At 40.4% G+C, this 16,321-nt stretch overlaps 1 protein-coding gene across 1 annotated transcript in view; it reads right to left on the bottom strand.

Annotated features, from left to right (window-relative positions):
• The window catches only part of tarbp1 (TAR (HIV-1) RNA binding protein 1), a 113,850-nt gene that overhangs the window by 42,932 nt on the left and 54,597 nt on the right, over positions 1-16,321 (bottom strand). The window contains 5 exon segments of the mRNA XM_028820197.2: positions 5,669-5,752; positions 5,754-5,780; positions 6,008-6,128; positions 15,620-15,691; positions 15,837-16,027. Coding sequence (XP_028676030.2) covers positions 5,669-5,752; positions 5,754-5,780; positions 6,008-6,128; positions 15,620-15,691; positions 15,837-16,027 — 495 coding nt within the window.

Below are 16,321 nucleotides of genomic sequence, written 5' to 3'. Positions count from 1 at the left end.
CTTTAGGGTTTTATATGTGTGAAGCATGTTGTCAACCAGCTAGATGTAGTCTGGTGCTCTGAATTTGCCAAGAAAATTCTCAACAACATTCTTGAATGCCTTCCATGTGATTTCCTCAGGTCATACTAGCAGATATTCAAACCACTTGTTATTAATGATGTGTCAAATTTGGGAATGCCTTCAAAAGAAAAATGCCTTCCTTAATCTTGGCATCAGATGATAATGTCTTAAATATCGAAATCCATCACATACCGTGTTTCTTGTTTTCAAGAACTTTTTCATCAGTCCAAGTTTTATGTGAAGAGGAGGAAAAAATATCTTTGTTGGGTCAATAACTAATTTATGTGCCACACTTGTGTGTTATCGAACCAAATTCTCATGGAGACCCTTTTAGTGTAACAAGACTCTTTAGCACAGTACTTCTTCCTTCTCTTTCTCAAATTATTTTCTTTGCTTGCTTTACAACAAAAATAACAATCACCACTTCTTAACCGGAGCAAGACATAATGACGTAATTAGAATTCATTTCTAGTTTACCAGAATACTCTCCTAAAAACTAACATGCACACATTCTCATCCATTAAACTCCAAGATGTTTTACTAGCAACTCCAAGTTGGTACTTTGCTCTATCACTATTCACCCTCTGCGGTGGGCTGGCACCCTGCCCAGGGTTGGTTCCTGCCTTGCGCCCTGTGCTGGCTGGGATTGGCTCCAGCAGACCCCCGTGACCCTGTGTTAGGATATAGCGGGTTGGATAATGACTGACTGACTATTCACCCTAAACACTTCTGGCAGTGAAGTCAAATTTAAGTTATGCTCAGATTATGTGTGAGCAACAAATGGTTCATTATTCATTGACAATACTGTATGTAGGTACGCTGTTCCTTTTTAAATTATATACAGTATGTGCTTTGTGTGAAAGATGATGAAATATGACCTCATCAAAGTCCAGATTTCCATTTGCTTTTAATGCTGTTGTAATTTTATTTTGAACTGTTCAAATTACAGTATTACTGTGACACAAAGTGCAATCTGATTGAACTTCATTTTCTTATTTTTTTACTGTCTATTTCAGCTTCAATCCAGAAATGGAGTTGTATTTTTTTACATAAATATCAGCCTGTTACATTTTAAGTAATCACTTAAAACATAACAGGATGTAATGTCTCATATAGAATTTTTCCTTGTAAAACCAGACACCAATAAACATTCTAGATCCTGGGGTCTTTCAATCAGTATCTACATATCTATCAGTGTAAATCTACACTGTAGCATACACTTTCTGTGGTGTAGAGTGTAGATAGAGTGTCCTGTTAAAGGTCTGGAGGTGCAAGAGAGAGAAAAGGAGTACCAGAGAAGTATGTGAGGATTGTCTAGGATATGTATGAGAGAGTGAGGACTTGGGTTAAAAGCAGTGTTGGAGTAACAGACAAGATCCCAGTTAGCGTAGTTGTACACCAGGGATCTTCTTTAAGTCCTTACCTCTTTGATCTGGTTATGGATGTATTGACTTGTGGGATAAAAGACCAATCCCACTGGAACAGGCCTTTTGCAGAGGACATTGTGCTGTGTAGCACCTGAAAAGAAGAAGTGGAGAGGAAGGTGGAATAAGGAAGAAGGGCTTTGGAAGATAAGGATTGAAGATAAATAGGAAGAAGACAGATTACCTAAAGTTTAATGATGATCAAATATCGAGGATCAATGGTAGCCCAAGATGGAAAATGGAACAACTGGAAGAAGGTATCAGGAGTATTGTATGAGTGAAGAACTAAGGTGAAGATTAAAGGAAAGGTCTTTAAAACAGTCATAAGACCAGCAATTATGTATTGAGCTGAGGCATGGGCAGTAAAGGGAATGCAGGAGAAGATTTAAATGCTGACGTTAAGAACTTCTCCATTGCTCCCCACCTTTCTTCTGTCAGTGAATTAGTCGATTACTACAACAATGGGCTCCACAACATCCTTGAGACCCATGCCCCAGTTAAATCACGAGTGGTCTCTTTTGTAAAATCTGCCCTGTGGTTTACAAGTGAGCTTCGACAGATGAAAACAGCTGGGCGAAGCCCTTGAGCGGCATTTTGTTGCAACCAGTTCAACGGTCCACAAATGAGATTATCGGGACCACCAAAAAAACTACTCCAGGGCACCATCTGTCATTTGATACACATATCCATCACCTTTGTAAAATTGCATTCCTTAATCTACGAAACATAGCCAAACTCCGTCCCTACCTCTCCCTCTGTGATGCTGAAAAGCTGGTTTATGCCTTTGTCTCATCCAGACTGGACTACTGTAATGCACTCCTCATCGGGATACCCAACAAGAGCTTTCAAAAGCTACAATAAATTCAAAATAGTGCTGCAAGAATCCTGATGAGGGTGCGGAAATATGAACACATTTCACAAATCCTTCGATCACTTCACTGGCTCTCTATCCATCTCCGTATCGAATACAAACTCTGTTTCTTTACTCACCAGTGTATCCATGAAAATGCTCCACAATATCTTAAAGAACTCCATCCATCCATTTTTTCAACCCGCTGAATCCGAACACAGGGTCACGGGGGTCTGCTGGAGCCAATCCCAGCCAACACAGGGCACAAGGCAGGAACCAATCCCGGGCAGGGTGCCAACCAACCACAGGACACACACAAACACACCCACACACCAAGCACACACTAGGGCCAATTTAGAATCGCCAATCCACCTAACCTGCATGTCTTTGGACTGTGGGAGGAAACTGGAGCGCCCGGAGGAAACCCACGCAGACACGGACAGAACATGCAAACTCCATGCAGGGAGGACCCGGGAAGCGAACCCGGGTCTCCTAACTGCGAGGCAGCAGCGCTACCACTGCGCCACCATGCCGCCCATCTTAAAGAACTCCTTATACTAAAATCCACTACAAGAAACCTCTGTTTTACAAATACCTACCACCTACACCCCCCGTGACCAAACTTTATACAATGGGAGACCGAGCCTTTGCAGCCGCTGCTCCACGGCTCTGGAATGCCCTACCAGAGAGCCTAAGAACACAGCAGGTTGTGGGTTGTTTTAAAAAACAGCTAAATACTTTTCTATTTAGGAAAGCTTATTAACAAGAATGCTACTAATTACTGTTGTTAGATCTCTGTTTTTATCTTGCTTTGCCTTTGTTTAAACTTTATATGTTGCACTTTGAGATTTACTGCTAATGTTACGTGCCCCTACACATAAAATGCATTACAGTCATCCCTCACCTATCGCGGGGGTTACGTTCCGCGATAGGTGAAAATCCGCGAAGTAGCGACCTATATTTATTTTATTATTTATACATATTTTAAGGCTTTATAAACCCTTCCCACACTCTTATAAACCTTTCTCACTCTCTTGTTAACCTTTCCCACGCTCTTATAAACACTTCCTATGCTCTTAAACACTTTCTACATTCTTAAACACCGCAGACCAACACTGCACACAGCGATCAGACGTCGATGTGTCTGTACTCGCTTTGTGAAGGGGGGCAGCTGAACTCACGCTGAGCAGAAATGAACTTCGTGTTGCTTCTGCCAAAATGCCTGCTTGTCGCTCTGCGCGTTCGGAAGGAGGAGGAGGAGTGGGGGTGTGTGAGGGCTGAACGCACGTTCGCTCAAACCCCCCTCCCCGGAGGCGCAGTATGCTCCTGCCACTTCGCATTGTCAAGGGAGTGGGGAGCTGAATGAACGCTAAGGAGAAGTGGACTTTGTGCTGGCTTTGTGCTGCTTGTCGCTCTGCGTGTGAATAATTTAAAAGCCTGTACAGCACCTATTTTCCTGTCTCAATGTCTTGTCTTGCGTGAAGTTAAAATGTTTTATAATAGTGAGATGTTACTCATATCCTTAGCCCGACATCCACATATCATATGTGTTAACAAAGTGTGTTTTATAAGTTTACATGTGTTTAAACCATGTGGGATAGGTATTTTAAGGCTTAAACTATAAACATGTTTATTTATATGGTCTTTCTATATCGCGGATTTTCTCCTGTTGCTGATGGGTCTGGAACATAACTTCCGCGATAGGCGGGCAATCACTTGTATTTAAAAACCCGCAAAGTCGTGAATCCGCGAAAAGTGTGCCGCAAAGTAGCGAGGGATTACTGTATTATTTTTAAGATGTGGCAAAAATAAGAATGTTGAGATGGATGTGTGGAGTTACAAAAAAGGACAAGAAGAAATGTGATTATCAGAGGAACAACAAAAGTGGGAGAGATATCTAAGAAAGTACAGGAAGGTAGATTGAAGTGGTATAGACATGTAATGATGAGACAATGAATATTTTCTCATCATTACAAAAGATGCCAAAACCATGATCATTGATATCTGGGCAAAAGAGTGATGGAAATCGAAATACAGGGGAAGTGAAAGTGAGGGAGGCCAAACCAGAGGTGGATGAATAAAGCAAAAGAAGGAGGAGGAAAACATGTTTGACTAAAGAGGAGGTGCAAGATTGAGCTGTACGGAGAAGGTTGTTCAAGCACATTGACTCCACATAGAAGTGGGAAAAGAAGAGGAAGAGCAAACCTACACTACAGTATATGGCTGAAAAATTTTGGACACCTAACTACCATGCCTCTTTGAGGTTGTTGGACATCCAATGCCAAAACCATGATCATTAATATGGAGTTGCCACCCAATCTGCGGTTCTAACAGCTTCACAATCTTCCACAAGAATTTGCATGTGTCTGTGGGAATTTGCATCCATTCAGCCAAAATATCAATTGTGAGGTCAGGTACTAATGTTGGATGAGGAGACCTGACTTACAATCAGAAGTCCATTTCATCCCAAAGGTGTTCAATACGGTTGAGATCAGGGCTTTGTGCAGGCCACTCGAGTTCCTCCACACAAAACTTGTCAAACCCATGTTATGAAGCTCCAGATGCATAGTTCTTGTGCTGATGTTGCTTCAAGAGGCAGTTTGGAGCTCTGTTCTGTGAGATTCCACAGAAGATAGGTGAATTTTACAGCATTCAACAGCCGTGCTCAGTGAGTTTACGTGGTCTACCAATTTGTGGCTAAGCTCCAACACATTTCTGCTTCACAATATCACAGTATCTTCACAGATCTAGCAGAGCAGACATTTCATGTATTGATTTGTGACAAAGGTGGCATCCTATGACAGTACCAGTTTTAAAGTCACCGAGCTCTTCAGTATAACCCATTTTACTGCAAAACGTATGTCAGTGGAGAATGCATGATTATATGTTTGGCTTTATACACCTGTTATGACTGAAATACCTGAACTTAAGAATAAGGAGAGGGTGTCCACATACTTTTGGTTATTTTGTGTATTTCTTAACTTTATTGTTTCCCCAAAATGTTTTGTTGCTATAGGTATTATTACTAAAATTGTGCTTTGGGCCTTCAATAGTTTTTTACTTTTGTGCTATAATAAGACAAAGTAAAATTACCTACTTTTATAGATACTGTATAGACATTATCAGTGCTGTGCAGCCCACAGGTCACAGATAGTGAATTGTTCATGATAGCGTCAGAAGTTAAAACACAACACCCAGTATAGTAAAATAGTCTGTTTAAAATGTGATGGGAATAAAATCTACAAATAAGCCCCTACACTCAACAAAATGGCCACAGACTTACTTTAAAATAAATTAATTTACTTTAGATACTGAGGTGTTTAAAGTTTCTTACTTCATCAAGTTTTGGAAGAACAAGAAGTAGTATTTGCCACAGCCTGTTTTTGATTCTGTGCTGCAGGGAATTCCCATAATATCGGTTTTTTAGAATTTGAAACTATTTCATCCTGTAAGGAAATATAGAAGACAATAAATAAAAGTTAGGTTTTTTATTAGAATATAATACATTTCTAAAAGAATGAATTCCAAAATACATTGTATATGCACAAAAAGAACATTTAAAATACACTACTACTGGTTTAATTTGAAAAAGATTTGCATTTAAAAATCTTAAAAAAGTCTGATTGTAATACATATATTACTTATTTAATTCCAGTGAGACTTTCAAACTAACCTTGTTTAGCAAATGAAGAACAAGATCTTCAATAAACATTTTATGCAGTTCATCACGTTGGTTTAACTTACACAGGAAAATAACTGCATAAACTCGTGGTAGCTGGTCATTTCTATTTTCTCTGCAGAAAAGATTAATTAGGAAAGTTTAAATATAAACAATAAACTTATGTTATATCAAGCAATTAAGAATTAGGATATTTACAGTTATACCATTCTTGGTTGCCGATATAGTCGACAATAAAATAATACAAACAAACAAACAAACACACAGCTAAAAAGTATTTGGATTTTTGAATGGTCAGTGTTTCTGGCATCTTATTACGGTACAATGAGGCGCTTTTCCATTACTAAGTAAACTACACTGCAAAGTTCTTCTAAGAAACAAAGCACAGAATAGCTTCAAAGAACTAATAACAACATTAAACATAATATATTTATTTATATAATTAAAAATTACAACCATTTAAAAGATTTCGAAAATCTTGTTTGGCCAAATACTGGCTTACAGTTGATGCAAGGTATTGATGCTGCATCATAAGTATTATTTAAATAAACTGGTTTTTCCATTATTTTAGTACTTCAGAAACTAGCACAAAATAAAAATATTGTAAATAAATGAAATGAAATTCCAAGTTAAACAAATAGGCCTAAGACTTTCTGATGAAAATGTAAAGCGATGAGTGCTTTTAGCAGTAAAAAAAAGTTAACACATATTGTAAGCCAAAAAAATGTCATATTTTAATTTGAATATTTTTAATAGTCTGGAGTTTGTCTTCTTGTACACCTGAGACATGGAGTTGGCAGTCTTTGACCCACAGCCTCCAAGTGTGTTGGAAAGTTACAACTAATACTGAAGACATTTACAGTATGTCAGCAAGGCTTTAACAGATACAGGATATATTATACAAGTTAGTATAGGAACTCTCAACAATAATGAAGCATAATTATAACAGGACACCAAACAGAAGAGCACATAAAAATTAGCTTAATCTATAAATCTGAGTAAAATTATAGAAAAACTGAAAGTTTTAACAATTCAAATATTATTTCCATGTTACAAACTTTAGGTGATGGCCTCACGGTAGCTATGAAGCTATAGCAAGAACAGATCACAAGACAGAATAAAAAGACGGAGTTAAAATATGCAAGCGATACAAAAATATAATATCATTCTGCAAGTTTGACATGACTGGACTGATGTGGTCTAAAATAATTTAACTCAGCTGGGCAAGGACAATCAGTCCTTAAAGCCCATTTGTTTAGTTTGGCATTTTCAAAATTCCATTTTATCTTTGCACTTATTCTAATAGACTGTAGTATGTGTTCCAATATCATATACTTAAAAGATCTGCAGTTGTTACTAATGCTATTATCTTGTCCATTTTCTTATTTTGCTGGTTGGCATCTTGCTCCACTGCCATCTGATTAAAGCACCTATGTTGACAGAAGGAATGTGGACATTACAGCTTTTGATGAGACCCAATGTACCTACTCTTCTAGAATGATATGTCATATTAATAATAACTATTTCAGCACATTTATGCTTGGTATAATATCCACGAGAGGCCAGGCGATCTTTTGGCCTTGAAAACCCTGCAGTTGTTTTTTACCCAGCATTTCACCAGTTGGGCGGCACGGTGGTGCAGTAGGTAGCGCTGCTGCCTTGCAGTTGGAAGACCTGGGGACTTGGGTTAACTTCCCGGGTCCCCCCTGCGTGGAGTTTGCTTGTTCTCCCTGTGTCTGCGTGGGGTTTCCTCCGGGCGCTCCGGTTTCCTCCCACAGTCCAAAGACATGCAGGTTAGGTGGATTGGCGATTCTAAATTGGCCCTAGTGTGTGCTTGGTGTGTGGGTGTGTTTGTGTGTGTCCTGCGGTGGGTTGGCACCCTGCCCGGGATTGGTTCCTGCCTTGTGCCCTGTGTTGGCTGGGATTGGCTCCAGCAGACCCCTGTGACCCTGTGTTCGGATTCAGCGGGTTGGAAAATGGATGGATGGATGGATTTCACCAGTTGGATTTTGTTTTTTATTTTCCACTCCACCCAATGGCCTTTGAAAACAGCATCAGAATTACTGCTATAACCATCCAATCATGAATCACCCCAGGAACTGATCCACCACACTTACCACGCCCCCCTCTCTAAGCCCCAACTGCAGCGATTATTTAAAATTGTCCCTTTTGACATGAGCTGTGGACCCGCTATACCACATTCCACCCCCCATAAGCCTCCAGCTGCACAGGAAGGCTTCATGTCACTGCCAACCCTGTGCAACTGGTGGTCCAGGTCCACAGCTCGGCCACACTACCACTACACTGCAGTAAAGCAATGAATAATAAAAGCACTAAAAACAACCCCACAATAAAACCAACACAAGCCCCCCTTGTAAAAACAGGACATAAAAGAATAAGAACTTTTAAATGACAATAAAAACAATCAATAAATAAATGTCCATTAAAAAATTCTGTCCTTTAAAATGTCCTCCTCCGGCTTGGGTCCGTGGGTTTTTATCAAAAAAGTCTGGCACCAATCCCGCTTGCTGCTCTGTCTTCTTTTCTTCAGTCCCCACTGCCAGCTCATCTCACCGCTGTCACCAAATGTGATGATGCGGGTTCTCTCCACGCTCCCATCGTCTTTCTGGGAGCCCTTGAACCCAACACCGTCGATAATGTAACCGATTAGCTCGGCAGTGAGGCACAACAAATGGAGCAAAACTGTCAGTCATCAAATAAATAATCCATAAAAACAAGTGAAAAAGTGGAGGTTAAAAACACCATAGAAAAATCCTTTAAAAACAACGAGGTTAAAACAATGGCTGGAAGCTGTCCTTTAAAAATAAAGCCGAGTGCATTCCTACTGTTGACTGGCAACTCCCCTGTTTCTCCCTTCCTGGCAATACACCAGGGGAGTCACCCTAGCTGCAGCTGACCTGCTCTGCCTTCTTCTGTTTGTCGGTTCTCCTCACCGATCCCTGGTTCTGGTAGGCTCCACCAAACAGCGACTTGGGATCCCCAATGACCAGGGCGCTCACGCTGGGGAATCCATGTCCCAAGTCCTAACTCCCGCTGCCTTCTCGGCCTTATGCAGCCAGCCGTCCTTCTTCCGGTCACTTCTGCTCTTCACTAAATGTGCAACAATCAACTGCTCCTCGAGTGCCGGCCAAACACCCAGGCTCCCTGCTCAGCTGCACGCAAGCCTGCGCTCGCTCACTCTACTGCACCGGCTTTCTCCTCCTGCTTCCTGCCTTCTCCTGCAACCTCCCGTTATTTCCTGTTCTCTCTCTTCTTTTTCTTTACCCTGCTAGCCGCCTTGCGCTTCTATTTAATATTACGGGGACGTGGATCAGCTGTGGCAAATTGCGGATAGCGGACGACTCCTCACCTGTGCACTTAAGCAAGGACCACCCGCATCACGAACTCCCCCGGTAACCACTTCCACCACACTACCACGCCCCCTTACTAAGCTGCAAGTGCAGCGATTATTTATTTAAAAAGTGGCCTTTGACATGAGCTGTGGACCCGCTATACCACAAATGGTCCACCAGCCTGACACAAGGATTGCATACTCATATGTGTATAACCATGCATAAACAGCTGATTTACCAGCCTACCAAGTAAACACACTGAAATATGAAAAGAAAGTGCAGCATATGGGAAAAAACACTACAGAGACAGAGCCCAAACTTGAATTTGATCCCAGGACAGTGCAGCTCAGAGCAGAACTGCTAATTAGTGTAACACTATGTCACCCGTTATATAATCATGATTAATAAAAACAAGAGAAAGTACAGTGGGTGAACATTTATTCATTTAACAATTGACCATCTTACAATAATATGTGATTAGATGTAATCAGTGTGATGGGCCGGTGCCCTGTCTGCGGATTGTTCCAGCTTTATGTATGATGTTTTGATGGAAAACTTTTGGAACTGAACGTGAACACCATGCATCTACAGGAGTTAAAGCAAATGAGTTAAAGCAAATCATTGTTTGTTTCTGCCAATGTAAGCATTCATTTAAAAGTAAATGCATTTTTATAGCATACAACTAATGTATTACAAGGATTTTACTTTGTTACATATTTTTTAGACATCTTGACAGAGCCTGAGACAACAATAAAGGTGGTAAATGTCAGCCTTCCAGTTTAGATGGATATGTGAGAGTGTACTGTCTGAAGCGGTTATAAGATTTCTGCATAATTTAGAACAAATTCTCATTCATTTCAGATACTTGTTTAAAAATACGCTTACACATAATTACTGCACAATTTGTAATAAGGAGTAAATCAGATATATTCAGATCTAACCTTTCTACTACTGAGAATAAACTCAACAGCTGAAATATTATGTTTCTAATTTTCTCATATTTTTAATTTTAAAAAACTTCGACATTTTTCTCTATAATCACCCTTGTAGTTTTAACTCTTTGAGGGCTGAATATTTTTTCCAGAAAACTCAGTTTTCTGAAAAGCACACAACGCACTGGTTTCACACATAAATCAACATAAAATGTCTGTTGCTACGTGCTGTGGCTGCTGTTGGTGCATGTTTGGCATCGCTGGTGGCAGTGGCTGTGCAGGGGCACCTCGATATTCCAGTAGGAATGCATGGTAGGGCAGTGGTACGTAGCAGTCACAGTGTGACACAATATGGTTTGTACCTCTTGTCGTCATAAGTGGTGGTCCTCCCTGGCGTATTGCCTATACAAACGTGTTCAGTGCCACGGTCAACTGGGGACTGATCAGCTGATACTGGTACCTCACTTTCATTTTCAACATCCATCTCCTGATTACTTGCATCAAACTCCGAGTCTGATTTAGTGATAATACGTAAAACATCCATGGAGTATTTAGTCTCTTGCCAGATGTCGATGCCATTTTAGAGGTTGTTTGCTCTTTGCTACTCACACAGAGAATCGAGGTTAAATCAACAAAGCTACTTAACTTTCCTTCTAGCAAAGAGAGTCAAACTAAAATGTAAGTGCAAGTTTTATTGCAGTTTACAGTCGATTATAGTCCTCTACCCCTGATTTTTGACAAAAGTCGACATCAGCCCTGAAAGAGTTAAAGGAACACTTCTTCCAAAAAATGCAATTTTTCATATGTTACTTACCCAAAGTGTTTTGTAGAGATGACCAAGAAAATGTTTTAATTGAAGAGGGAATCCTTGACTAATAAATGAGGGGGAGAGGAAAATCTTCAATTCAAAAACTCCAAAGAATTGTGCTTCCTTTTTATAATGTGCATTCATTTCTCCAGAAGCATTTATTTAATAATATTTTAGCACAAAAACGCATGTCATGCATGCTGTGAGCAAACAACTGAATAACGGAGATGAGGATTATGCAACATTAGTAACATGAATTTTTTTTTCCCCTCATTGATGTTTTATTATTTGCTGTATGGCATTGATCACCATTAGCTTGTATTATACCAAACTTTTTCATCTTTGTACTTCAAGAAACCAAGAGATTAAAAAAATGTTCTCTATCATTACAACAAAATATATAGAGTACATAACAAAAATATCATTTTTGAGTGGATTATTCCTTTAAGTTTCCTTTATTCCTTTAATTCCACACACATTTTTAAAATTATATTTATTCCTTGTTCTAAATTTATAAAGTTCTTATCATTTTATTCTCAATGACGAGAATGAAGTGGCAACCTTGTATACTATATTGATGAAACAGTAACCACTTGCACATTTAGGTCAATGTGCACATAAAAAAGCAGCAATACAAAATCCTAATCAAAAGAGAGTTAAAGGGGAACCTCCTTATCCTGTCATACTGCCTCTCCAAATGTCATTCCACCAGCAGGTCATACAATATTAACAATAATACATAAAGATATATGGTGAAATTGATTTTCAAATTGTTTCTGTTTCTTAACCGAAATAAAAGACTTGGTTGAAATGCCAAGTTGCCCTAACGTTTAAGCATCTGGTCTACACTGCTCACATAAATGAATTTCAGGCTGAATAAAATTAACTTTTTTTAACCTGTATTTGCAAATATTAACACGACTATCACAATAATAGGGATATTAGTGATAATGTCCAACATGTGGACAACAATACAAATTTCCATACTGGATCAGTCGAGCCCCGGGATAACAACGACCGCCATCAGTATTGATAGCCAACAGTGTACTGGCAGATATTGAGCTACTGTTGGCCGAAGAAGGAGAACTTTGGGGGGGGGGGGGGGGGGGGGGGGGGGGGTTTGGTTGTTGGCGGGGAGGGAGACGTGTCCGGAGGCAGGAGGAGAGGAGGAAGGTAAAGAGAGTGGAACTGAGGGTAGGAACTTTGAATGTTGGCAGTATGACTGGTAAGGGGTGAGAGTTAGCAGATATGATGGAGAGAAGGAAGGCTGATATATTGTGCATGCAAGAGACTAAATTGAAGGGGAGTAAGGCCAGATGGATCAGAGGTGGATTCAAATTGTTCTATCTATTCTATGATATTCTATCATGGTGTGGATAGGAGGAGAAATGGAGTAGGGGTTATTCTGAAGGAACAGTATGTCAAGAGTGTTCTGGAGGTGAAAAGAGTGTCAGACAGAGTAATGATTATGAAGCTGGAAATTGGAGGTGTGACGATGAATGTTGTTAGTGCATATGCCCCACAAGTTGGGTGTGCAATGGATGAGAAAGAAGATTTTTGGAGTGAGTTGGATGAAGTGAACAGTGTACCCAAGGGACAGAGAGTGGCGATTGGAGCGGATTTCAATGGACATGTTGGTGAAGGGAACAGAGGAGACGAGGAGGTAATGGGTAGGTATGGTGTCAAGGAGAGGAATGAAGAAGGTCAGAGCATGGTGGATTTTGCCAAAGGGATGGCCATGGCTGTGGTGAATACATATTTTAAGAAGAGGGAGGAACATAGGGTTAAGTACAAGAGTGGAGGAAGATGCACACAGGTAGATTACATCTTATGCAGAAGAGTCAATCTGAAGGAGATTGAAGACTGCAAAGTGGTGGCAGGGGAAAGTGTAGTTAAGCAGCATAGGATGGTGGTCTGTAGGATGACGTTGGAGATCAAGAAGAGGAAGAGAGTGAGGGCAGAGCCAAGGATCAAATGGTGGAAGTTGAAAAAGAAAGACTACAAGGTTGAATATAGGGAGAAGGAGAGACAGGCACTGGGCGGTAGTGAAGAATTACCAGACAGTTGGGAAACTGCAGCAGATGTAGCATGGGTGACAGCAAGAAGGATGCTTGACGTGACATCTGGACAGAGGAAGGAGGAAAAGGAAACCTGGTGGTGGAATTGGGAAGTACAGGAGAGTATACAGAGGAAGAGGATGGCAAAGAAGAAGTGGGATAGACAGAGAGATGCAGAAAGTAGACAAGAGTACCAGGAGATAAGGCGCAAGGTGAAGAGAGAGGTGACGAAGGCTAAAGAAAAGGCGTATGATGAGTTGTATGAGAGGTTGGACACTAAGGAGGGAGGAAAGGACCTATACCAATTGGCTAAACAGAGGGACCGAGATGAGAAAGATGTGCAGCAGATTAGGGTAATAAAGGATAACGATGGAAACGTACTCACAAGCAAGGAGAGTCTGTTGAGTAGATGGAAAGGGTACTTTGAGAGGCTGATGAATGAAGAGAATGTGAGAGAGAAAAGGTTGGACGATGTGGAGATAGTGAATCAGGAAGTGCAACGGATTAGCAAGGAGGAAGTAAGGACAGCTATGAAGAGGATGAAGAGTGGAAAAGCTGTTGGTCCAGATAACATACCTGTAGAAGCATGGAGGTGTTTAGGAGAGATGGCATTGGAGTTTTTAACCAGATTGTTTAATGGAATCTTGGAAAGTGAGAGGATGCCTGAGGAGTGGAGAAGAAGTGTACTTGTGACAATATTTAAGAATAAGGGGGATGTGCAGGACTGCAGTAACTACAGGGGAATAAAATTGACGAGCCACAGCATGAAGTTATGAGAAAGAGTAGTGGAAGCTAGGTTAAGAAGTGAGGTGATGATTAGTGAGCAGCAGTATGGTTTCATGCCAAGAAAGAGTACCACAGATGCGATGTTTGCTCTGAGGGTGTTGATGGAGAAGTATAGAGAAGGCCAAAAGGTGCTGCTTTACATTTTTGTGGACCTGGAGAAAGCATATGACAGGGTGCCTCGAGTGGAGTTGTGGTATTGTATGAGGAAGTCAGGAGTGGCAGAGAAGTATATAAGAGTTGTACAGGATATGTACGAGGGAAGTGTGACCATGGTGAGGTCTGCGTTAGGAGTGACGGATGTCTTCAAGGTGGAGGTGGGATTATTTCAGGGATTGGCTCTGAGCCCTTTCTTATTTGCAATGGTGATGGACATGTTGACAGACGAGATTAGACAGGAGTTCCCATGGACTATGATGTTTGCTGATGACATTGTGATCTGTAGTGAGAGTAGGGAGCAGGTCGAGGAGACCCTGGACAGGTGTAGATATGCTCTAGAGAGGAGAGGAATGAAGGTCAGTAGGAACAAGACAGAATACATGTGTGTAAATGTGAGGGAGGTCAGTGGAATGGTGAGGATGCAAGGAGTAGAGTTGCCGAAGATGGATCAGTTTAAATACTTGGGATCAACAGTACAGAGTAATGGGGATTGTGGAAGAGAGGTGAAAAAGAGAGTGTAGGCAGGGTGGAATGGGTGGAGAAGAGTGTCAGGTGTAATTTGTGACAGACAGATATCAGCAAGAGTAAAAGGGAAGGTCTACAGGACAGTACTGAGACCAGCTTTGTTATATGGGTAGGAGACGGTGGCACTGACCAGAAAGCAGGAGACAGAGCTGGAGGTAGCAGAGTTAAAGATGGTAAGATTTGCATTGGGTGTGACAAAGATGGATAGGATTAGAAATGAGTATATTAGAAGGTCAGCTCAAGTTGAACGGTTGGGAGACAGAGAGGTGAGATTGCACTGGTTTGGACATGTGCAGAGGAGAGATGCTGGGTATATTGGGAGAAGGATGCTAAGGATAGAGCTGCCAGGCAAGAGAAAAAGAGGAAGGCCTAAGAGAAGGTTTATGAATGTGGTGAGAGAGGACAGAACAAGATGCAGAAGAATGAAAGCTATGGAAGAAGATGATCTGCTGTGGCGACCCCTAACAGGAGGAGGAGGAGAAGGAGAAGGAGAAGAAGAATGTATAAGGCGACCAATGTGCAACAGTGACTTTTTGGTAGCAGCCCCTTGAAAGGACTTGCCTCTTTTAGGCAATGAAACACTTTGCTGCAACCCATCTCATCATGTCAGTCTCCAAACCGTCTGGTACTCTACCACAACCACTGAACTGGATCTCTGCAGGATACACTAAAAAACTTAACATGATTTAAACTATCCTTACAGAAACATCAGTGATCCTGAAGTTGTAATAATTCAGATTAATAACAATATTGCATGATTATCTGCTGCAATGGACCTAAACGTGACATTTCATAAACAATCCGTTCAAATTGGTTGCATATGGCAGAATTATATATGTAGGAAATAGTGCATTATGACCACACTGTTGCTCTGAAATAAGTTAGCAGCTAAGAAAAAACTGAATTGAAATAATAAAGTATTAAAATATGAAACAAACCAACTTTATGTAAAAATTAACATTTACAATTCTGATGGGAAAGAAACTAACCTTGTAATAGCCACGTTTGCAGCACAATCTTCTCCAAGCTGTTCTACATAACTGTTTACATCTTGCATCAATCTGAACATAAAAATAAAAGCAAATTATTACATTGCACAAGTAAATGTCAAACATACACTTTCAAGATTTACTAAAAATCAACCCAACAAAAGAATCACTATACAAAAAAGACATTTAGCAAAGTGGACTGTACAATACATCATACCTCTGATCTCTCCTGAAAACAGGCCCAAAAATACAGGCTTCAACAAAGATTTGAATATGGTTCAATGCACTTCCGAATGGATTTTGTACACTTTCAGAAGGTAATGCCATCCATATTTGACTACAGTGTTTTATCAATACATTGAAGACTCCTGTTTTTGTTTGTGACATATCAGTTAACTGGAAAGCAATCTGAAATAAACAAGTAAAAGACACATTTTCACAGCAAATGGAAGGTTTTGCTAAGACATCTGGTAACAACTTTGCTCAGTAATTGATTATGCTTAGTTCTTTCACTGGTGTAAAAGACAAAAAGGAGACAACCTTTAAAATCCTCTTAGCCTGGTCAAGAAGTTTTCCACTTATTCTGCAGACATTAGGTTTAAAAAAAATCCCTCAAAGGCAAAATAATACATTTTTACAAAGAGGAAATAAACTGTTGTAATCACATTATCTTTCAATGTTACTATTTAGCTTAAGCATATG

The sequence above is a fragment of the Erpetoichthys calabaricus genome, chromosome 15, assembly GCF_900747795.2.
Source record: "Erpetoichthys calabaricus chromosome 15, fErpCal1.3, whole genome shotgun sequence".
Classification (NCBI taxonomy): domain Eukaryota; kingdom Metazoa; phylum Chordata; class Cladistia; order Polypteriformes; family Polypteridae; genus Erpetoichthys; species Erpetoichthys calabaricus.
The sequence above is the reverse complement of the archived record's forward strand: the minus strand, read 5'-3'. Positions and strand labels throughout refer to the sequence as shown.